This window comes from Xiphophorus couchianus, chromosome 15 (genome assembly GCF_001444195.1).
Source record: "Xiphophorus couchianus chromosome 15, X_couchianus-1.0, whole genome shotgun sequence".
Taxonomy (NCBI): Eukaryota; Metazoa; Chordata; class Actinopteri; order Cyprinodontiformes; family Poeciliidae; genus Xiphophorus; species Xiphophorus couchianus.
Window position 1 is genome coordinate 3,563,318 of NC_040242.1, and position 24,638 is coordinate 3,587,955.

The 24,638-nt window shown below is 39.2% G+C and overlaps 1 protein-coding gene across 11 annotated transcripts in view; it reads left to right on the forward strand.

Moving 5' to 3' along the window:
• adgrg6 (adhesion G protein-coupled receptor G6) overlaps positions 1 to 17,840 on the forward strand; it is a 70,810-nt gene extending 52,970 nt beyond the window's left edge. For 9 of the 11 annotated variants that reach the window (XM_028040265.1, XM_028040267.1, XM_028040266.1 and 6 more), the window contains 6 exons: positions 1,431 to 1,521; positions 1,672 to 1,822; positions 1,970 to 2,102; positions 3,206 to 3,307; positions 5,438 to 5,593; positions 14,740 to 17,840. In XM_028040265.1, the coding sequence (XP_027896066.1) occupies positions 1,431 to 1,521; positions 1,672 to 1,822; positions 1,970 to 2,102; positions 3,206 to 3,307; positions 5,438 to 5,593; positions 14,740 to 14,948 (842 nt within the window). In that variant the 3' untranslated portion in view covers positions 14,949 to 17,840. Of the gene's footprint in view, positions 1 to 1,430; positions 1,522 to 1,671; positions 1,823 to 1,969; positions 2,103 to 3,205; positions 3,308 to 5,437; positions 5,594 to 6,933; positions 6,976 to 9,148; positions 9,184 to 14,739 lie in introns of those variants that run through there. The other 2 variants (XM_028040269.1, XM_028040270.1) reach the window with 2 other exon arrangements.
• Positions 17,841 to 24,638: the final 6,798 nt, after the last annotated feature.

Sequence of the window (24,638 nt, forward strand, 5' to 3'; positions counted from 1 at the left end):
TGATTAATTTGCAACTCATTGAAAGTTGAGATTTGGCCAATTGTTGCTGATTCTTGGAGTTATATTTTACTTCATAGGCTAGTTGATGTCCAAAAGCGTGCAAGTAAAAAATGCAAAAAAACGTGCTTTGTTTTCTAAATTGATGTATTTTTGTCAACTGAATGTATTTTAATAATTCCTATTAGTACAACTATATGGTTAATGGCGCTATTATTAGTTTTATTTCGTTAATTATTATTAGTTTCTTTCCAAAACTGCCTCAAAAACTGTGAACTATATTTATTCCATTTTAATTATTGAGTGTGACTAAGTCTGTTTTTCCGTAGTTGGTAAAGATATTTTGTCCTACTGACATTAAAGTTACAGCAATAAAAACACAGGCTAATAATAGAAAAACATTTATTTCTTACCTGAGATTTTCTGTCAAAGGTATAAATTTGTCACTGAAAGTCTCATACAAAGAAAAACATAAAACTCTATTTGCTGTCGTCCCATCTAAACCATTCCTGAACCGCATCCAGGACCACAAAAAACTAATCCAAGGGCCACACTTTGGGCCAGCACACATTCCTTCATTTCAGGCTGCAACACGATTCAAAAATCTTGGATGAAGAGGCCAGTTCAGCTTTAGACTGATCCATTCATCTGGACCATGAGTGCCCAGCTCCAGTCCCGGTTCCTCCCCGGCCTGTTGAAGGTTTATCCAGCCCTGTTTCTGAACCATCACCTGTTTCACGTGTGTTGAACCAGGAAAAGACCCGAAACATGCAGGATACCGGCCTTTGAGGGTCAACTTTGGACATCACTGATAAATATCCATCTGCGTTTTTCATTTCCCACATTCTCCTATAAATTCATAAATAGAAAAACTTTTGTTTTGCATTTTTAAAAATTAATTGATAAATCTAAAAATATGAGTTAAATTCCAACGACAAAAAAGAGGGAATGTCTCTGGACTGCGGAGTTTAGAAACCTGAACTGCAACAGGAACCCCCGTTCTGCTGGACAGCTGAGACTTATTACAGAAACATTGGGACTAATCACACCTGGAACCTTTCATGACTCGATCTCATCAATGCAGGAATGTCTAAAACGTTGGAAGAACAACTGGAAACAATAGAACCTGGGAAAAGCCTTTTATGGGATGCACTGCAAGCTGAAAAGCAGGGATAGATGGATGGGGGAGCCCAAACTGTCAACTGAAAGCTTTAAGGCTCTGAGTTATTTGCATTCACCAAAACATCAGGGAAGGAAGGATTTGTTCACTTTGTGAGCAATAATTCCCATTTAACTCTGAGCAACTCCGAAAACATCCAGAAGATGGAAGAAGAACAGACTTTAGCGTGGAGGCGATGCATCAAATAGGCCGGCGTCAGAAACTCATCCAGAGATCCTACACAGTAAAAGTTTTCCTCTATGCTTTCTTCCAGGTTTACCTGCAGTGCTGGTGGGAATCGTTGTCACGGTGAATAAAAACTATTACGGCGTCTTGAAGGACCACACCGATGAATCAGCAATGATGTAAGACGACCATATTGTAACCGGTCTGGTAGAAACCAGAATGTGTTGTAAATGAAGTTTTTATTGCTGTAGAAATTGTTGTTTACTCTAAACTTGAATTTTACTGAAAGTAAACAGCAAATGCTTCTTGTGTTGCATGTTTCCTCTCAGGTGTTGGATCAAGGAGAAGAGTGTTTTCTACACAACCTGCGTTGGTTATTTCTGCCTGATGTTCCTGCTCAACGTGGCCATGTTCATTGTGGTGATGATGCAGATCTGCGGCCGCAACGGCAAACGCAGCAACCGCACCCTGCGAGAAGAGGTCCGTGCTCACTGTTTTTAACTTACAGCTGAACATTTCTCAGTGAAATCAGCTTTTGGTGATGAGATGAAGCCCAAATGTGTCCAGGATATCTTTGAACGTTTTATTTGAAATGTTTAAATAATTAAATCCTTCACTGCGATCCAGATTCTTCGGAACCTCCGGAGCGTTGTGAGCCTCACCTTCCTGCTCGGGATGACGTGGGGCTTCGCTCTGTTCGCCTGGGGACCCGTCTACCTGACCTTCACCTACCTGTTCACCATCTTCAACTCCCTGCAAGGTGCAGCGTCCATTACCGCTAAACCGAACAGAACAGAACCGAACAGAACAGAACCGAACAGAACAGAACCGAACAGAACAGAACCGACGGCTCATGACTTTAGATGTCATCTAAACATTCAGGGTTCAAATGAGGGAGGAAGAAATTATTTTAATCTGAGGAGATTTCAGTGGTAGTGGCTCAAGTTTGATCATCCATCCATCCATCCATCCATTCATCCATCCGTTCGTCCATCTGTCAGTCCATCCATCCGTCCATCTGTTCTGTTCATCCATCAATCCATTCATCCATCCATCCGTCCATCCATCCGTTCGTCCATCCGTCAATCCATCCGTCCATCCATCCATCTGTTCATCCGTCCATCCATCCATCCATCCGTTCGTCCATCCGTCCATCCATCCATCCATTCATCCGTCAATCCGTTCGTCCATCCATCCATCAGTTCGTCCATCCGTCCATCCATTCATCCATCCATCCATCCGTTCATCCATCCATCCGTTCGTCCATCCATCCATTCGTCCATCCATCCATCCATTCATCCATCCATCCGTCCATCCATCCATTCATCCGTCCATCCATCCATCCGTCAATCTGTTCGTCCGTCCATTCATCCATCAATCCGTCCATCAATCAATCCATCCATCCATCCATCCATCCGTTCATCCGTCCATCCGTCCGTCCATCCGTCAATCCATCTGTCCATCCATCCATTCATCCGTCCATCCGTCAATCCATCTGTCCATCCATCCATTCATCCGTCCATCCATCCATCCGTCAATCCGTTTGTCCGTCCATTCATCCATCCATCCGTCCGTCCATCCATCCATCCATCCATCCATCCATCAATCAATCAATCCGTCCATCCGTCCGTCCGTCCGTCCATCCATCCATCCATCCATCCATCTAGTGAGATCTTTTGGCTCTTTGGTTTCATGTGAAAAAATTTCTTTTTTTATTTTTGTAATCTGGATGTTCAGATTTTTCTGTCTCCATTTATTCAGGTTAAAAATTGCTTATTGTTTAGTAGACATGATAAAAACTGTAGCTGCTTCAGTAAAAGTTTCAACCTGAAAATGTTCTTGTCTGATCTCCTCTCCTCTCAGGTCTCTTCATATTTATCTTCCACTGCGCTCTGAAGGAAAACGTGCAGAAGCAGTGGAGGAGATACCTCTGCTGTGGCCCCTACAGGCTCTCAGAAAACTCAGGTATCCGTCAGTCCGTCTACCTGCCTCGTTTCCCCACAGGAAGCCCTTCGGATTTGTCTGCCTGGCTGCTGCCAGGTTCACAGAGCTGTGAGGAAAAAAAAGGGAAGGACAGTTTAATAAAACCTAAGTCACCTCGGCTCTGCAGCTAATAAAAGCAGATAAAACGCAGCCGTCTCTCAGGGAGAGGAATGTCCTCCAGGTGCAGTCAGTCTGAGGACGCTGTACTCAACAACACTCTGTGAACATCCAATATAAAGTTTGACTTCATACTCAAAAAATTCCTCATTAAGTTTGTGTGTCATCGCCTTAGAAATGAGGAATTCCTCCTTAAGCCAGGATCACAGTCGTGTTCCTGTCCTGCCTGTGTGTGGGATGAACACAGCGAATTAAACAACGACCTGTTGGGCGTCTCAGCTGGACGTAAAACAAAAGCTGCTTTCCACATTACCTAAACTTTCCACTCATTGACTCAATTTGCCCAAAATTGGAGCACACAGAGCGAAGGATCTTTGATCTGGTAACCGGTAAATGGCCTGTACTTGAACATGACCCCAAATCACTTCACACTACGTTCAGTCTCATTCACACGCTGATGGGGGTGGGCTACTGGATAGTAGCTACAGCTGCCTGACAGAAGCCTGGCTGCCACACACCGCCGGTGAAGATGAAGCGCCTTGCCCAAGGAGCCGGGGTCAAACCAGCAACTTCAGGACGAACTCTTTCAGAACTTCTCTGCAGAGTCCTGCTCTCTCAGATTTTCTCCTCTCTCCACTCTTTTCTTTGAGGATTTGGGTCTGGAAACTTATGTTTTCTATCTTCATCTTCAAATTTCATATTTCTGTCAGATTCCATCTGGTTTTTATTGAATATATGGTAGCGTTTATAGATTTCATGGACTCTAACAATGTTCTCTCTTTTGGAGGAGAAACAGACCCGAAGCGTCACAGATCTCCCACCATACCTGGATCTTGATCTCATTTAAATAGAGATATGGGTCATTGATGATTAATGTGGTCAGGAAGAAGAATAAAATCTACCAGGGATAAAGTAGCAAATAAAAGTTTCAATATAATGAGCATTTGGACTGCAGACTATTAGATGGTTGACAAAAACCTATAAACAAAAGCCAAAACAAACTGAAGCTTCCACTAAAGTGGGCGGAGCCTCAATATTTGTTGTGTTTGTTCCCGATCGGGGAGCTGAGCGATGTAGACACCAACCAACCTGTACTACTGTAACCAATAGGAAAATTTGGTTGCATTTCCCGCCCTTCAACCCAAAGAGGACCACTCTAAGAATCAGACACATTTACACAAAAATATTTCATTTTGCCCCATAACCCCAAAGACAGCAACCTTAAAGGGGCAGTATCATGTAAAATCAACTTTTTTGAGCTTTACATCATGTTATAAATTCTTTCCCTCATCACCAACATACCTGAAGTTTTACCTTGATTCGTACATGCATGTTTGAGAAATCCTTTAATCTCCATGGCAACCAGTCAGCTGTCCAAAATGCCTGGGTGGACCTAGCCCCGCCTTTGAGACGTAGCTCCTCCTCAGAGCTGCAGCGTCCAAGCTGCCCTCCCCACTCAGCTCCTTCAGACTAGCCAGCAGCAATTAGCAAACACCTGGTGGAACTGTAGCTCATTATAGGAGCTGCTTCTCAGTGAAACACTGGTAAAAACTTTGTTAGGGTAAACAGAGGAGCCATGTTGTGATGACTTCCTGAAGAGCAGGAGTTTTTAAAGAGACAGGGCCCCAATTTCAATTTGTGAAATCAGGAAGTCATATTTGATATACATATCATATTTATAACAATTGAAGGTAACACAGTTAATCATGCTATGAAATGGCTCCATGTGCCTGGAAAACACACAACACTGCACCTTTAAGGACCAATAAAATCTACTATTGGCGCTAAGGTAAAATATTGATTTAGCGTTTAGCTTCTCTTTAAGACGAGGAAGCTGAAAGCCTAAACTAATACAACATTTTGGTAAATATGGAAGATGTAATGTAGTGTTTTTGTTTTTTATCTGATGACCTACAATTTCTACTCCAGGTAATCATCTGATGAGAACTAATCTGGAAGTGATGGTGTGGTACTGGTGTTGTTTCCCTCCTGCAGACTGGAGTAAGACGGCCACCAACAACACGAAGAAGGTGAGCTCAGACAACCTGGCCAAGTCGGTGTCCTCCAGCTCCTTCGGCTCCAGCACCATCAACTGGACCTCCAAGGCTAAAGCCACGCTGACACCGTTCTCCAAGCGAAACAGGAACACAGGTGAGACGCCTCGCTAATGAGAACCCCACATGAAAGTGTTTTCATGCTTGACAGATCAAACAAGAACCTGGAACAACGCTGAACACAGTAGTTTACTACATGAACGTCTTGCTGTGAGAAAATGAGCTCAGATATAAAAGAGTTTTTCCTTCAACCTTTAGGTCTGGAAACAAGGAAAGGAATCAAAGTTCACACAGTCGGACTTTGGTGTTTAAATCTACAATGAACAATAGTTTACCAATCTTTCTACTTTTGGGGGGACGTTTCTGTTTCTGTCTAGTCTTTATAACCAATCAGGTTTTACAAAAAATAAAATGTCAGAAACAGAAAAATAAACCTTGTAAGAAAAATAATTTATTACACATGACGCATGGGCGGTTCAGTCAGAGACTGTATCAGAAGGAGAATAAGATCCCACTCATCCTCCTCATTGTTCTGTGAAATCGCTTTTCATCCCAATCATCCTTCTTACCATTTTTTCCATTTATCCTCCTTGTCATTTTCTACACCTTTATTATCACAGCAGTTCTCCCCATCTTTCTTTACAACAGTTTTGGCTTCACACATTCCATCCCACTCATCTTCTTATTCTCTACGACCCAACTTGATTCCTTATAGTTTTTTCAACCTGTTTCATCCCAATCATCCCTCCCATCATTTTTTGTATAATCTCTCTTTCATCCAATATTTTCTGGTTTCTATTCTTTATCTGTTTCATCCCACTCATCCTCTTCATTATTCTTTGCACTCCTTTCATCCCACTCATCTTCCTCAGCAGTCTTCACAACTGCTTTCCCACATTAGACCCATTTATTCTCCCCACCATACTAACACTGAATTATTAATCCAATTAAAGCCATTTTCACACAGTCTTGTTCTCAGTCCAGTTTAGTCTGATCCAGTACATCATCCATGCGTGTCTCCACTTTAAATATCCATCCTCGTTGTTTTGGTGCCATCTGGAAAGTCCTAACTATAAGAGGTCTTTTGTCTGCTGAGGCAGAATAAAAACACCACATCTTATTGTTCTAAGCCATCAATTATGAGACAAACAGCCTCTTTGGACATCAATTAACGCTGATTAACTAGTAAACTTTGTTAATGATAAATTAAGCCTTTTATTTCCTCTAATATGTTTGTTGTACCACATTAGAGTTAGTGGAAAACACAGCAGTTGTTCTTTTGTAAGTAGATGATTGTTAAAAACAATCAAATCGGAACCAGGCTCCAGGCTGCCTGACTCCCTGTTTCCAGATTTTGTGTGAAAACAGTCGTTGTTCTGTTCATTTTGTTACAAGTTCTCATGTGTGTGTGTGTCTGCCTCTGTGTCTGGTGTGTAGAAAGGTCATCAAAGCATTAACAGGAGGAAACCACCTGCAGAGGTAAAGATGATGTCATGTGATCCGCTTCAGGTTTCCCAAAACGCCTCTGAGTGAATCTGAATCATCCAAATCCTCAGATTCACGTTTTCATAGGATGAAAAGTCCTGAATCAGACGTTTTGGGAAAATGCCTCCCGCTGAGTGTGTTGTGATTGGCTGCTCGCTGTGATGTCACACTGTTTCCAACCCGAGACGCTTTGAAGGGTTTGAAAACCCAAACTCCACCCGCTCAGAGCGTCCCGGGATGCAGAAACAAACGCCCACTGCCAGTCTGCGTCTCTGCTAACATGTGTGGTGTGCTTTTGTTTTTTTCTCAATAATTTGCTGTTATGGATTCTTAATAACAGCCTAATGGTGTGCTTCAGATCAGTCAGTCACTGATCATTTGGGTTTGCTTTTTAGAATTAACACCAAATGTGAAAGACGTCAAACATTGTTTATATGTTGGGATTAAATAAACTCCAGTGGGAGTGAATTAATCTGGCTTTCATTGGGTGGAATCACATGAAACATCTGTTCTCCAAACTCCACCAAAGCTGCAGTATTTGAATCATTTTTACAACCCTTTCATGAGCCGCCAAACCATAACGCACGCTTATGAGTTTAATCTGCAGATAAACAGCTAAACTTTAGCTCTAAAATGTTGTTGTAGATGAGTTCATTCTAACTTTAAAGTTTTAAAATAATCTTTTTATAATAAGTAAAATTTTTTGTCTTTGATACTTTCATCTTTTTTACAGAAAGTAAGACAAACATCCAGATCAGAGGTGGGCGATCCTGGTCCTGGAGGGCCGGTGTCCTGCAACTCTTAGACGTCTCCCTGGTCCAACACACTTTAATCCAACAGCTGAATCACCTCCTAAGTGCAGTCAGGTTCTCCAGAGTCCTGCTAATGGCCTCATTATTTGACTCGGGTGTGTTGAAGTAGAGACACATCTAAAAGTTGCAGGAGACTTTTAGGCCCTCCAGGCCTGGAGTTGCCCAGCCCTGATCCAGATGGTATATCCTGTTTTCATTGATGAGAACAGACCAAAACATTTCACTTCATTAAACAGAAAACATTTCTCATGAGAAAATATAGGAAACTGTAAACATGATGTGGGACCAATTTTGTGTTTTGAATCTAAAATGAATCACAACAAATCTTTTAACAAAAATCAGACATCGTTTAAATAAAAATGTTTAATTTTAATTTGTTGTGACACAAAAGTTCTTTCAACTGAGAATTTTCTAAAGTTGCTGTTAATCTGACAAATGAGCCTAAAACAAAGACAGATTCAGATTTCTTGAATATGATCAGTAAGTTATTATCATAAAACTTTAATTAACCTGTGTTCACTTTTATTTTTTTGCATTTGGACCAGTTATGTTATGAAACATGATGTAATATTGCAAAAGAAGGCACCAAACAGGCACATCTTGCTGGTAGACATGATTTCTAGGAGTCATAAAATCTAATTCTCCTACAGCAGACAATGAGAACAAAACAAAAATCTTCTTTTGTCTACAAATATTCAGATGTAATCTGCCTTTCCTGATTTTGCTGGAGTGAAACAGAAATTTGGGAGTTTATTACAACCTTTCAGTCAATTTAAATTTAGATATTGATATTATGAGATATCAATTATATTTAATTTATAATAAATATTGTGGGGTACTACACAGTAGGACCAAACCCAAGCTGTGTAATTTCCTAATTTTCTGATTTAATTGGGGTTATTTTGATGCTATTGGAGTTCCTTTCTGGTACATTTTGCACCACCTCTATGTACTTTGGGTTTTATTGGCACAACCTAAGGAATAATCACCAAGTTCACCCTATTGACATGAAACAAAGTGTTTCAGGCAGAAAGTAATGTGTGCTTTGACTTGAAAACATGTCTATTTGTTTTTACAGACCATTAAACCTGTGAATGAGTTTTCTAACCTATTCTAAAGTCATTCCAACTTCTTTTCTGACAGCTGAAATTAGCGTGTATTATTGTGAGTTCAGTTGGACTTTAAGTGAGCACAGATGGTTGTATTTATTTGCATTAAGTTTTTGTCATTATCTAATTTTCTCTAAATGGTTTCCTCGTGTAAATAAGTATATAATTTTTGTTTCACCCACAATAGGTGTAATTTATCAGTGACAAATTTCACTAAAGTTTATTTGGCTCCCTGTGCCTTTTCAGAACACTTTTATTGGCTAATCATGGACGTGAGTGAAGTAAGAAGATTAAATTTCTGACAGTTTGAACAATTCTTCGGTTTGTACAGCTGCAGAAGATTTAATTCCTACTTTGTCTTTAGTTTGGCATTTTTACAGCACAGGAAGCGAGTCCAGCTCAGCTCGCCGCTGATTTGGCAGCTCACACGGTGGGCTTCCTTTTCACTGTATCGCCACACAACAGTCAGGAATAACAGATTAACACCCAAGTCTCAGTGTCTGATTTTCATCACCAGGTGGGCAGGAAGAGGATTGTTTGTCCAACACATTCCATAAATACACAGTTGGGTTGAAGCAGAAGAACATGGAGACCGAGTCAGCACCTTACTAAATGATGTTTTCTCATAGTCAGTGTCTCAGAAAGCTTCTTTTCCATCTTCCTTTTCAAACTGCTGCTCCGTTTGGTAGAGAACCATCGACCTGATGACTTTCACCTGGAAGGAACCAGCACACCTTGAAGTTTCTGCCTCACTAAATAATCCACATTCATCCTGTTATCATTGGAGGGTGTCAGGAGGGCTGGTGGCAAGAAACTATGGCAAGCAATTAGTACCAAAAATAATACAAATATTAACTATGAGTTCTAATGTGTAAATAACAAGAAGTCAGTTTCCTCTACCCTACATTTTAGATATAACTTTGGGTAAAAGTGTAATACTGAGACCCAGAACCACAAAAAACTAGTGAAATGTGAAATAAATGACAATAAATACAATTAGAGAGGGACTTTGTCCACAGCTGGAGACACCTTCAGCCCTGAAAAGGGTCTTTTCAGATCCTGCAAACATGCAAATCTGTCTGCACAAAAATCTTTTATGATAAACTCTTATTTTATTCTTATTTTTTAAACCAGCTTTCATTTTGTCCATGTTTTAAATTAAAGAGCTTATTTCCTAACTCAATGAGAATCGATAAGTGAGATCAAGATTCTTAATTCCCATCCCTAGTTGCCACTCATTCTTTAATTGCAGCTCTGCGTTCCTGCAGGCATTCCTCTCCACACCGATACGCTGCAGCTCATTCAGAAAACATGTATTATTGTGAATCTCGATGCACTTTGACGTAAATAACATTACCATAGTTCAGGTATGTAATCTGTGGACATTTTTCAACTATTTCCCAAATGGAGCAGATACCAAATCTGGTCTGAAATCTTTAGCATCTCTGAGGATGTTTGTTGGGAATCCTTAGGTTGGATCAATTCATATTATGAGGAAGAGGTTTCTCTTGTTTCTCTTGTAGCCAAATTAGCTGCTATTTGTCTCATTTTGGGTCAACTGGGAGGAAATGCTCACATTAAAACCCATTTATGACGGAGTCACTCATCACGTTTGACCAGAGTTGTAACATATAGATCTGTTTTCTGATCTACGGTCGGACATTCGGAGAGGCCTGTTACTGTTTCCAGATGGATGGGAGTCCAGTCAATATTCAGCCCCTTCGCAGAGGTCCGCATATTAAACCTCATAAACCACAGATGAGCACACTGGAATAACACTCAACAATTTTGGAAGCAACACCTGATTAACTTCCAAGCATGACCAGAAAAACTTTCCAACCGTCTTCTGTTGTTTTGTTGGCAGCGATGGGAATGAAAAAATGTCTCCAGAAAACTTGAAGATTAACAGTGAGAGGACACAGGCTGAGAAACATTGCTCTTTTAATTTAAAAAAATAATAATTTCAATCAAACTTTGTAGCGTGCTGCCTTTCTGTCCAGTGGTCTCCTGTCAGCTGGTCCGACAGTAAAACAGAACCAGGTCATCTTTCTCCGTGCAGTTTGTCACGCTTGAAGCATAAAGGACAGTCTGTTCTGATGTCCTAACAGGTTCTGATTAAAAACACGTTCTGTTGCATGATCAGAGATCTGCACACATGTAGGCCTCATTTTTCCTGTTATATCTGAGGAGCTTCAACCACAAGCTGAAGATGGTATCAGTGTCCAGTAAATGTTGATGTTGTGACAACCCTGGTACACTGTGGTCATCAGGTCACAGGAAGTTTCTTTGAGTTTAAAGTTCTTCAAAGTGCTTTAAAGGGGAAACAGATGAACAGACGGGTGGACATCGTCTACAACAGCAACACTCTGATAGGCCGGAGCTGTTAAATAACGTTCAGGTTTTACAAAGTGTTCTGATGAAATGTCCCAGGATGGATTCACATTTTCTGATTCCACCATTTAGATGCCAAAGCTGAATCTGTTGGTCACATTTTTGTAATCTGGGTCAGTTTGTGCCTCAAAGGGCCTTTCAGTCAGTTTACCTGTATTTGGACCCTCATATTTTAGACTTAGACTTAGACTGACTTTATTGTCATTTTGCATGCACAGGGTGTATACAGAACGAAATGTCGTTGCATACGGCTCAGGACAGTGTTTTATTATTTCTTTCCCTGAAAGTTGGACATTTTTCAGTAAAAATTCAAATAAACTGTGTTCATTAGTCCTTCTTAATTTGAGAAAATATGCTTTTATTTTTCCAGTATCAGAAAATTTTTTAACAAGTCACAATTTCCTAATCTAATAAAATAAAAACTGCTACAAATTTCCTGATTGAAGCCTATAACCCAATTGAACTGGGCGTGACATTCGGACCTCTGAGGTAAATGTAGAGGACTTTTTTCAGCAGAACTCCTTCTCCGATGCCAACGAAGTCTTTCTCTGCACAGCAGGATTCAGATGGAGACTGAATGACTGACTGCCTGCATGACAGCATGACGCTGGCAACAGAAGAGGCCCAGCAAACACAAAATGTGCTTGATTTGGCCGGAGATGTGTACATTAAGCATGGCTGCTTTGGCACCTGTTGTACAACAAATTCCCAAGAAATGTAAACCTCTAAAGGCGGCTGGTGCTGATCCGGTATGCATTCAATTCGCATTATCAGTACGAATTCAGAATTCAGACCGACATGTCTAGCAAACGGATGGAGAATGCTAATGAGTTTTCTGCTGAAATTCACCCAATAATCATGTTGACTTTGGCACTTGGTCTCCTATTTATGCATGTATCCAACCAAAATATCTTGACTGACTTCACAGTTTCCTGCAGAATGTTTTCGATGGACCACAAGAACTATTAGAATCCTCTAATACGGTTCTAATAGTTAAAGTAACAAAAGCACACAAACCTTTAATATGGACGATCTCACTATGGTGAAATCCTTTAGAGCTAAACGTTGCCCTACAGGCCATATGACAGAAAAGTGCCCCAAATTCTCTTTTTTTATTAAAATAAAACAAAAGAAATGATTTCTCTTAACCTAAAAACCTGTTTCCCTTCTACTGTTCATTGAAAATAAGATATACACACTGCTGATTGAAAAATAAGTTTTTGTGTGTTTGCAAAAACTTGTCAATTACACCCAATGTGTGTAATGTGTTTCATGTAATTCTTTTAAAGCCAGTTTTAATTTTGTTTGAATCAAATAAAACATGGGGCATATTTTAAATTAAAGAGTTTATTTCCTAACTCAGTGAGAATCGATAAGTGAGACTGAATCTTTGCGTTTCTGTGGTTAGTTTAATTCAATGACCCAATGAGTTCAGCTGTAACTCATCATAGGGGATCCCAAACCAGAAAAGAAACATTATAGCTCCAGAGAGTTTTTGGTCTTTCCCATGATGTCTTATTAAAATGATCCCAAATAACTCAAAAGGATTCAACCAGGATGCTTCCTGACCAGAGAAAACACTTCTCTTCATGCAGAGAGGCTCCATCACAAAGCTCCTTGTGCCATCTGAAACCAGCCACCTTACAGAGAAAAGTCCCATCAATCGTATCTGAAATCCTGTTCTCTTGGTCACGATTATGACTGCAGTTAAGGTTCAGACAGTAGATGAAGCGTCTTGACCAAGATGGCAACCTACTGGTTACCGGACGAACCCCCTACACCTTCAGCAGCACATAATTTCCATTCCTATTTTTCTAATCAATCTCTGTAGAAGTGATTGCAAATATTCAAAATATTTCCATTTCTGTCTGATGGTAGAAACGGTCTGTTGGCTTCGTAAATGAACTCTCATCCCAGCTGAGTCGTGTGGAGCTGAGAACATTCCTTCAGACAAAAAGAAGCTCTTAAGGTTTTCACAAGAATTAAAGAGTCTGTTTCAAAACATTTTCCTCGTGTTTTTACTGGCGGTTTGATCAGAACTGTTCAGCAGAGTGAATTTATTCCTCTGACAGTCCATGTTGATGATGTGCATCCATCCTCTGCTTCCCATCCTGCCTGGAGGGGCCGAGGTGTAATCCCTCTGTCTCCGTTCCTGCACAGGCTCTGGGAGCTGGAAAATGAAAAGCAAATATGAGAGAGGCTGCTGTTGTTGAGCTTTAACATGACACAGGCCGGCTTCCCTTGGCTCGGTTGTTTCATCTGCTGGTTCCAAAACCTTTCAGGGTTGAATAAAGGCTTCAAACTAACAAGCGACATTTAGAAGAGAATGTTTTTAAAAGAACGGCAACAACCAAACTGGTTTGTGATGAGCTGGTCAGCTTTTACTAGGCCAGTTTTCAAATGCCAGTCGCCACTTATCCTGATGGACAGAGAAATCAAACTTTCAGACCTTATAGGTTTGCTTTTTAGTTTGGTTTATGTGGGTTAATCTCACAACGCCTCTTATGTAACATGTCAGATTAGAGGTGGCAGTTATGATCAACATAAAAAAACACTTTATTATAATTTTTTAAGGAACTATATGGATGCCGGCACAATCATAGCTCCACAAACTTTTATCGTTGTTTACTGATGCTTTTATGGAAGAAAAATTAAGAAAATGAAGGAAGGGTGTCCTGCAAAAACAAAGTGTTACTGAGTATTTTGGTTTAGTTTTTAGTGCAAATATTTTAGCATGAGCTTGTTTTTAGTCAAATGGATTGAAAGGCGCTCGTTCCACTGACACATTATTTCACTTTCAACATGCAGAACTTATATTGCTGAACATGTTTTCACTGCCTCCTTTGGTCTGAGTCTGATCCAGAGTTTCTCTTAGAGGTCAGCATGTTATCACAGTTTTCTCTGGTTTCTGGTTAGTATTTCAGACTAACTGGTGGTTGTGCATTACTCTTGGGTGTTTCTTTCTTTACCTGGTGGTCTGAGGTCTTGCATGAGTCTGGGACCCTAACCAGCAGAAAGCAGGCAAAAACATGATACCTGTGAAAAACAAAGGTTATCTTTCTGACGACTCCTAAATGAGATTACAGCCATGATTGGATTTGCAGTTTTCCATATTTTCTTGAATAACAGTGAATGCGTTCCCAGTGGGAATGTTATTTCCTGCTGGAAGCTCGTGGTGGGTGGTGCACAACATCACTGCACATCTCTGCTCATGTGCAATCATGAGCGTTCTTTTCTTTTACACATCCTTACCTCAGTCACATTCCTGATCTTTCCTTACTGTTGGTTGATTTTGAAAGCTGAGATTTTATCGTAATTTAGACTGTGATGTGTGTTTTTTTAGTGTAATAACTCTTTAAATTAAACTTTTATTTGAAGTTTGTGGTTCTCGCTGCTCTGATTTTACATTTGCCTCCTAACTGTCTTGTTTCCGTCTCTTTCTGCAGACAAATGTTTCGCCAACCAGACCAGCCCCAAGTGCGTCTCCTCATCCTCTTCCTCCTCAGATGTGGAGCCCAACTCCTCTTCCTCCTCCTCCATCCTCCCTGTCAGTCAGATGATTGACAAGGTGAGAGATTACTGCTCCACGCGCACCGACAACTTTTACAAAAACATCATCATGTCCGACAGTTTCGCCAACTGCACCCGGCTCTAGAGCTGCATCTCCAGGTTCTGGAAGACTTTTTTTTTTTTGTAAATATTCACAAAACCCTTTCAGCCTCATTCTGGAACATCTTCAGGTGATTAAGGTTTCTCTGTTGTTGCCACCCAGAGGAGATTTTCAATTTAAAGGAGCTTGGGGAATCTTTGCAGATCTGACCGGAAACGTCTTCTGGAACGTTTCGTTTTCCACCCGGGAAAATGGATCAGTCTTTCCGCCGTCCTATAACCCACCTACAGTCTTAAGGAACGTGTTTTATTTTATTGTTTTCTTGTGTTATATTTGTTAGTTTGGTATTGTATAAGTAGTAGGAGTTTTACAATGTGGAAATCATTTAGGTCGAGAAATTTGTCCAAGCTCAACTCATTAAAACTAAATCAGTGACATTAAAATCTAGTCCTGTCCTCAAGATTTCTATAAATTATAACAGAATCAATAATTCCCTAAACCAGCTTTACTGCAACCCAGAAGATTTTCTGATGACCAAGGAACAAAGTGTCTGATGGCAGAGAAACAAAATAAACGATTAGAAAACATAACTCTGCACACAACTGCAAACCCTAAGAAGCAAAACAATAGTTTGGTGGGAGTCCACAGCTGGTTTCTGCATTCAGGGTCTTTCCTGGTGTTTATTGGTGGTGGACTTTAATTATAATATATATTTACATAAATCTAACTGAGATGAGACTGAGAACATGAATTAGAAATAAATATCTAGACCTCAATTAGAAATGTCTATTTAGACTTTCTTCACTTACAAAATCAGCTCAATGAAAGACAATAAATCATGTGTCAAAAAAACAATATTATAGCAGCTCAACTGATTTAAACCACATTCTGAACATGTAAGAGCTACTTTGTTATGGTGTCGCTTGTAAAGTCACACTGTCAAAAATGAACAGCAACAATTTGGTTTGTAAAGCCGAATTGGAGAAAAAAATTATTTCAGTCACATGTTCACCGTTTAAAACTAAACATTTAATTAGAACGCTAAATATTTAATCAACCAACTAAATATTTAGCTCCAAACTAAATGTAGAGCAAGCTAAGTAGTTAGCTTCTAAATAAATATATATCTTGCAGATTAAGTATTTAGCTTCAAACTAAGCATTTAGTTATCAAGGTAAATGCTTAGTGAGTGATGTGTAGAAGTGGACTACAGAAATAAAAGCTGGATTTTACAAGCCTTCATGTCACTTCTTTATTATATATTTTCTTCCTTTTCTTATACAACATTTCACCTTAAAACAAATAATAAGCCACATTATTCTCAAAGCAGATGTTCACTGATTGTTCTAGAGGTTCACAAGACAGCTTTTATTTTGATATTCCGTATATCAGCTGAATATTTAGCTATACGCTGCTAGATAGCATGTAAACGACTAATAGAGACCTGGCTAAATGTTAAGCTACATGTGAGCTAAATATTTAGTGTGCCGTTGGTAAACTGAATATCTAGCTCGGTATCTTTGATTTGAAACTGTGACATTTTCTTAATGAATGCATAACATGATGAAATTATTTATTGACTAAATAACCCAAAATATTGCTGGTCATTTTTGACTGCATGTGTTTTACTACTTCAGCTATAATACAAAACCCTTTTCTGTATTTCCTGAGAGTTTGAGAGCTAAGTAGTGGTTAATATGGTGACATATTTACATATTGTATAAATTATTTTCTGGCAGTAAGGATGTTTTTAAGTGTTGTGGAAACATCTGGCAGTGACCACAAGACGCCTCCTGGATGCCATGAAACTGAATTCATTCAGCTTTGAGGTTCTGCTGCTGCTCATGCAGACAAAAACATTTCCAATCAAACTCAGAGAGGAATGCTACTCATCACTTTAATAATCTGTTTCTACACACAGAATAAGCTATAAGGAGCATAAAAATGCAACTGATTTAGCTTCTGCCTCCACCATGCAGCTCCACACACGCAGAATGCTTTGGATGAATTTTGCTTACTGAGTGTTCACTAGAACCAAATGATCTTTTGCAAACTCTGCAGAACACAAAAAGCCTCCTGGAATCAGTTTGAGACTCGCCACGTCACAGGAACAAATCTTCAGTTAAAAATTACCCATGAAACCACCCAGTTTTTCACATCCAGGCGTCTCCAAGATGATGAGGTGCTTCAGTTTGGAACGACCGGGTGGTCAGAGACGCTGATGCGATCCTACTGTATCATATAACCGCCGGACTGTAACAAAAGGGAAAGAGTCGGAGTCAGGTTGGAGAAAAATGGGCTGTTATGTTCTGTTGTCTTTTTTAATACTGTGATGTTTGTTTGTGGAGTCAAATCCTCTGTAAATAATGATCTCGCTGTTCGATGTGCCTTATTCTGTGGCCATGAGATCTGTGGATGCAGGAACGCTGCAGTCCGGATCGTTGTGAAGCTCCGAGTGCACAGGAGAACGGATGAGACGGGAAAGACGAAACAGATTTTCTCTGCTTCATAAAGCTCAGCATCACGTTTGGCTCAGATTAGACTTTTGTATTGTTAGGAAGCTGATCTGTGTTTTGCATCTTTGATTTCTCTCTGCAGCTGTTTGGGTGAAGATTAAATAAATACACGTTATTGTTACATAAGCAGACTTCTTTCCCCTTAATGCTGCTTCATTTTACATTTGAAAGCTTGACCAACCGCAAATGGAGGCTCAATCAGTCTTTGCTTTTCCTGCCATGTTAGTTTTAAATCTGGCAGCTTGAACATGGAAAGAAACGTTTTAGGGTGAAAAACTGTGATGTCTGCACCAAAGTATGAAAAATGAGGGATCAATGTTTTGGAGTTTTCCACAGAGCTGCACATGAAAAGTCATTTTCCTGTAATTTTCAATGTCTATGAGGCAGAAGGAATAAATAAACTCAATCAGTCTTAGAATTAGGAACCTGTTTTGTGTCTTTGGCTTAAACATTGACCGCAGTCTCTAAGAATTAAAGGTTTATTTCTCCCATCTCAGTGGGCCAGCTTTCTGATCTTTCCCACTGGAAGAGATTTACAGCGATGGCTGTTAAACCCAAGAACTTTGTTTTTGGGAAAATTGTAAAACTTTTAGCACCACAAGTGAAATCCCATCCAAGTACCTCTGTGTGTTGGCAACGGTTTTAGCTAGTGGTACCTTAAAAAGGGTCATGTTCTGCTTTTCTATGACTTTTACCAAATAAGCCAAATATTCACATTGAAAACTCTTTCCTGAAGTTTGATAACTGGGAACAGGATAACATCGCCCCTGCAGCTTTGGCTGCCAAAACTTTAAAAGTAATGGTTATGGATATTTAATGACGCAACAGGGAACCCCCGACTGTTTCAGGTTCAGTTTTTCATCTATTCTGATCATTTTTTTGTACAGCACATATAATTTATTCTAAAAAAAAATATTTTATGTTCAATATGACATTTTTAAAAGACTTCTGTTCCAATTTTGAAATAAAAGATTTAAGCTGAAGTGTAGTTGGAGTAAATTAGATTTTGCGTGTGAACTCTGAACTCTGGGCTGATTTGACAGAAAACAGTTTGTCTTGTCTTGCAAAAGCAGAGACGTATCCCCATGTTTTGGTGTATGAACTTGTGTAGACAAAACTGGGAATAAAAGTCATTTAAATTAAAAAGTTTCAGAATATGACATTACAATCAAAATCTTGCAGTGAAACCCTAAAGAAAACATCAAAATCCAGATTCAGTTTGGTAAAATTCATCTTTCTGTGACCCGATCAAACTGTTAATGGTTCCTCTGTGGTAACGGCTGAACAATCTGGACTCAGAGTTCTCATTATTTCTGTCTTTTATTTAACCTGGTTTTGGACCTTTGTGTTTCTTCTGTGATGCTTTTGAAACTTTTTAAATACTTTTTGTTTAATACTCTGTTTGTCTCTCATGGTTAACCACACAATCATTCTTTGGATCTTGACCCACCGGCTCTGGTAACAGCAGAGTTCACCATGAGGTCCAGTGTGTGGTCATGGAAACATTTCACCGGCCACCGGAACCCACGGGTCACTCTTTCTTTCTTCTCCCCAGCATGGTGAAGGAATTTATTCATCAGCTCACAAAATAAAAGCCAGAGAGACTCAGGCTGTTAGACTGAGAGCCAAAACACTTCATTATGAATAAGTGAGATTTAAATATTACCTTCTAATTTAAAATAGAAACGTGAAACTTAATTGATCATCTTTTAAAAATAGGGTTTAGAAAACCATAAGTGGTGTTCTGTAGAGCTAAAAGCAGTTTGTGTCTCGTCTTCAGTCGAGGGCTTTCAGCCAATCCAACAGAGGATTTTTATTTATGGTTTATCAAGTTTATTTATAATGCACATTTTAGCAACAAAGCAGCTCAAAGTGCTTCACATCATGAAACACAAACATAAAAAGTCATGAAAAAAAATACAGTCAACACCATGAGAAAATCAGAACATTTTGATGAGTGACATCATCAAACATCAATCATCAAAGTTTCATTTATTAAAGTTCAAAAGCAGCTCTAAACAGGTGAGTTTTTAGCCTTTAAAGGAACTCAGTGTTTCGGCTGTTTGGCAGTTTTCTGGAAGTTTGTTCCAGATTTGTGGTGCATAGAAGCTGAAAGCTTTTAAATCAGATGGTTTATGTTAATATTCAGTATGAACAAAAGAGTTCATGTAAACAAAAAGCATGTTAAATGTTCAGTTCACATAATTACATAATAAAATTTAAAAACATTTCTTTAAAGCAATCTAATAAATCTTAAATCCTAAAAGATACTTAAAGTATAAAACTTTTTAAAGTTTTTTTTATGATAGTTATTAGATAAAATTTCTTCAAACAAAAATACTTTTATTTTAAACGTTTTGGTAAATTACATTTCAGCACTAATGAAGTTCCATACAGTGTTTCAGTTGAGACTCACAGCTGTTTGTAAAATTATTTCTTCTCTTTTTTTCTGCTGTTTCATGGATACTGATTGTTTTTTTTTTGTTTTTCCAGGATTCAACAAATAATGCAACTTCTGCCCAAAGTCCAGCTTATGGGAACGTCATTCCTGTCAAGAAATTCAAACTCACTCACTCACACCGAGTCACTGGTTGCTATAGTGATGTCCACCTATTTGTTTAACTCGTAAAGCATTGAAAAAAGTCCCGGACCTGAGCACAAAGAATTTATTAAACGCCATCAGACCCTAAGATGGATATTCTGTGGCACAATCTTCAAAAATCAACCAACTTATGCTGCAATTGTTGGGGAAAAAAACCCTTAAAAGGTCCCAGAAAGCCACTTCAGTCTGATTTAAAAGAGTAAATAATTTCTATTATCAGGCTGATCAGCTACAGCCTCCATCCTCCATCCACAGCAGCAAACGAGACAAACTCGTGTCCCTAGTCAGGGGTGGAAAACAGATCCCCAGACTTGTGTGTTTGGTAACGTTTTCTGTTTTCTTTCCACCTCGTGTTCACCTCTCTGCTAACTCTCAGCGCTGGGATTTATCAAACATGCGGTCAGGTCACAAATGTAAAGAATGTGTGAACCCTGTCGCTGCTCCAGAAGTCGAAGGAGAGAAAACACAAGAGCGCAGAGATCATTTATCATACGGTGTATGGAGATGAGGCGGTTGACACACACTCAGCGAGTAAAACCCAGGAACGCTCAGGTTTCATTGGTTTCGCTCTCTTCGCTGCTGAAAGGGATTCTGCTGCCACAGAATGCAGATTAAAGTGTGTGGTTTGGAAACGACGAGCGGACTTGTTTCTGAGGTCGGAGGAAGATTTTCAGTGTGTTCCTGAGAAGTTTAAGATCTAAGACCTTTACTCTAAAGGTCATAATGTTAGATTTATTATAGTGCAATAATAACTTACAGTTAAAAATGAAGGATTGTCAGTTGCATAAGTGTCTGTTCTCCAGGTATAGAAATGCTAATTTCTTCAAACGCTACAAATAAATCCATCTGTCTTATGTTTAAGTAGCAGGAATTGCTGCTACCTGAGTCACCCGAGGTCCACTCAGATTTACTGTTCTCTACTTTGGGGAAAAGCTGTGAGAAATGTGTGGAAGTGAGTTGAACTTGTGGACCGTACACAGCTCAAAAATAAAACCCAGAAATGGGAAGTTGATCTGCAGCTGCTCCACACATGAAAGCACAACTTTAATCCGTCAGGATGAAGAAAATGCAGTAAAACAGGCAACAATGCAGATGAATCTATGTTGAGCCTGATATTAGGATCCAGCTCTGCTAATACGCTAATGCATTAGCAGAGATAATAATTTGTTTAGTGCTGCTGCTAACTTTGAAAACATTTAGCCCACTTAGCTAGATAAATACTAAATCACTAATGCTAATTTTTATGGCTTTACAGCCAATTTTTAGTTGAATAAAGTTTGATATCTGTGTTGAAGTTTTAGATAAGTATTCTTCAAGTAGTTAGACTTTTAATATTCATGCTCTTATTTTGAAGATTTACGCTTTTTACGGCAGCTCCATTTCGTCAGTACTTAGAGCCACTTTTAAAAAACGTTTCAGTTTAAAAAGTCAGTTTATTGAACAATTTGTAAATATTCAACAAACAAGCACTAATATAAGGCATGTCGTTGACGTGGTGCATCTTGAACATGGTTGAAATCAGCATTTTTGCACTTTAGCATATATTGGTATAACATTAATAGAGGTATGTTAATGATTAGAGGTTTAACGTTAGCAGAAACTTTTTTCTTTTAGTTATAAAAACATGACATGCTCTATTGAACGGGGTTGTTGTCTCAACAAGGTTCAAATTACAGTTATTTGAAAATGTTGGTGATTTTGGAAGAAAACATTTAGTTCACTTCCTACTCTTTAACATCTGGTCAAATCTACCAGAAAACTGAAATTTCCATCAGCAGAATGGTGAGAATTTTCCACCAGTAATCAGGTGAAGGATTCTGTTATTGTAAAAAGAAAGTTTCTAGTTTGTTCACCAAATCAGGCCTGATATAACCTTTATCTGACAACATGACCCTGAAGCTCAACATCAATCTTTCAAGATCCTAACATAAACTAAGTGAATGTTCCTTCCCACCGCAGTGATTGTGATTTATACATCAGGAAATATGCAGTCAACAGACAGAAATACCGTCTGAAAGGTATTTGATCACACCTGTGAGTTCTTGCTCTGGGCTCTTCTCGGTGCATTTGAAACATCCAACTCTACATTTCACCGTGATCAATCCACAGGAGGACTATGGAACGACGAGACAAGACAGTGAAGCATAAAGTTGAAAAATAAAAGTGGATTTAACTGTTTTCCCAAAGAGACTGCTCTTTCAGCACAGCAGGGCGTTGATCCACAAAGATCAGGGTTAATCTGATTTTTATTTGGTTTTCTTCCATGAAGCAATGCTATTGCCCAACACTTTCCTGCAAGTTTTATTTTCCAATGTTTGGAGTTTTCAATCAGGAAATCGCTATGCAGATGTTGTTAAGTATAACAACCAACGCAGCATCAGTGAGCAGAAAGGAAATGACATGTTCAATGAAATGTGACAATCGCTACTAGGTGGCATTGGTGGCTCTGACCCGGTTTCACAAACTGGACTTTTGGATCAACTTTATGCAACGACACTCACGGACAATTCTCAAACATGAATGATCTGTTGACTATTTTTATGAAATATGGGATAACTGGAGAATGAACTGTTCACCAAAAGAGCAGAACAAGACGTAAAAACTTAATTTGTCTTATTAACATAATATTAATTATTAAAGCTGTTTCCATGGTAACTCTCTTCCAGTTTGGTTTAGTGGGAACGATCTGCTGGTTTTTCTGGGGAAGGGACAGATGGCAGAACTTGATTAATCTAAACTTGCTGATTGAACTACAGGAGAAAAAGGTGTTGTTTTTTTTATTTATTCAGTTAATGTTGCTGAGTTAATCCTGGCAGAGGATTAACTCAGCTCTGCCAGTTAATCCAGGCAGAGCAGAGAGAGGCGATGGTCAGGAGTCAGAAACATGTCAGGATCAGGAGAAATGACATAAACTGCTCACCGTTCAAACTGAATCCATAAAAATGAAGTTTATTCAAAGATAAACAGAACTTTTCTGTTCTATCACTTCAGTCATGTTTGTCCTTTTTGGAGATTTTTGAAGGATTTCCATATAAGCAGATTTCAAAATAAGATTTCTCAGCATTAAACCGTTCCGCTTCCTTCTTCCTGCTTCTTCTCCAACTGAGATTATTTGTTACATTTAAGAAACAGAGGTTAAATTTTAACCTAGTTCATCCAAACCCACCCCCAGCTCCGCCGTCTCCCCTTTCTTCCGACCACATTTATATAAAGGGCATAGACACGTTTACGAGGTCTGACGCTTGGTCAACCTCATCCTCCTCTTCATCCTCCCTCTCTGCCTTCATCCCTGTTTTACAGGAAGCTGCTCGGTTTGCTCTGCAGAGCTTTGATTCCTTTTCTTTATTGAGATTCATCACTAATGGACGACTTTGCCTTGTTTTTGTTTGGCTGCTCTCTGTTTTATCACAAGAAAATAAGAATGAGTATGAAAATGGGAGTGAAACGAGATCAGGATTTATTTTTTTTTATCAGCACACATACATGTGGTTCATTTCCTGGAACAGCTGGAGTCAGCAGGAATCCTGCTGAAAATAAAACTGTCTTTACTGTTACTGCAGTGATGCTGTGAAACCAGAGCTGCATATATGGGTGGAAGAAAACATATGAGAAATATATCCAGAAATAAAAAAACGTGAAGACTGTGTCGCCACTCGGTGAATGAGATGTTGTCTTCCTGGATGAAGGCCGGGAGGTTTCTTCATTTCACTGAGCAGAAACTCAGACCTTGTCCACACGTAGCTGGTGATTTGGCCTCTCATCCACACGTAGCCTCCGTTTAATATCACTAAAAATTATTCATAATGAAAACTGCAAGTAAAGTGGAGATTTGCAAATTCTCGTTTTATGTGTTTGCATTTGGAAACTGGAGCTTTAGAGGTGAAAGCAGGACAGTCTGCAGCAAATAATGCTGCTGTGATGAACCGTTACTGTAACCATTGTTACTGTTTGGCCATGGAGGAAATATGACTAATTTTTATGTTTGTTCAGACACTTTTTACATGTTTTATGACAAGTATCCTCAATACGTTGAGTTGGAAAGGACAGAGCCTGAAGGTTGAATGTTACACCAGCTCTCCGTCCCAATATGGAGGCACAACGACGTTTAACCTCCACATGACCTTAACATGATTCCCACTCCACACTATCTTGTGTTTTATTAACATTAGATTTTAAAACAACTGTTAAAGTAATTGGACTTCTTTGTCTGCCCACACAAGTGAAACTCCTTGCGCCATGTTTAATCCCTAGCAGGAAGTTTGTTGTTTTGAAGGATTGTGATTGGCTGCCAGGTGTTAGCTTAGCGCTACACTGCCCCTGTGGGTTTGGCATGTTTAAAACAACACTCAGTAATGTAATTCAGCGGATTAGTGTGGATGAAAACTTTTCTCAAGCCAATCACTTGTGGATGAGATTATTTTATAGAAACAAATATCTTCACTACATCTTTTTAAAAAGACCAGGCTGCCTGTGGACTAGGCCTCATTGTGCAAATAAAAAACATATTAACCAATTTCTGTTCTCTGCATATAATTAGGAGAAAGTCAGGTCAAAGTTCAATCAAAGTTTTTGATCTCAGAAATATCATGACGTGAACGTTTTTGATGATCGTCTACA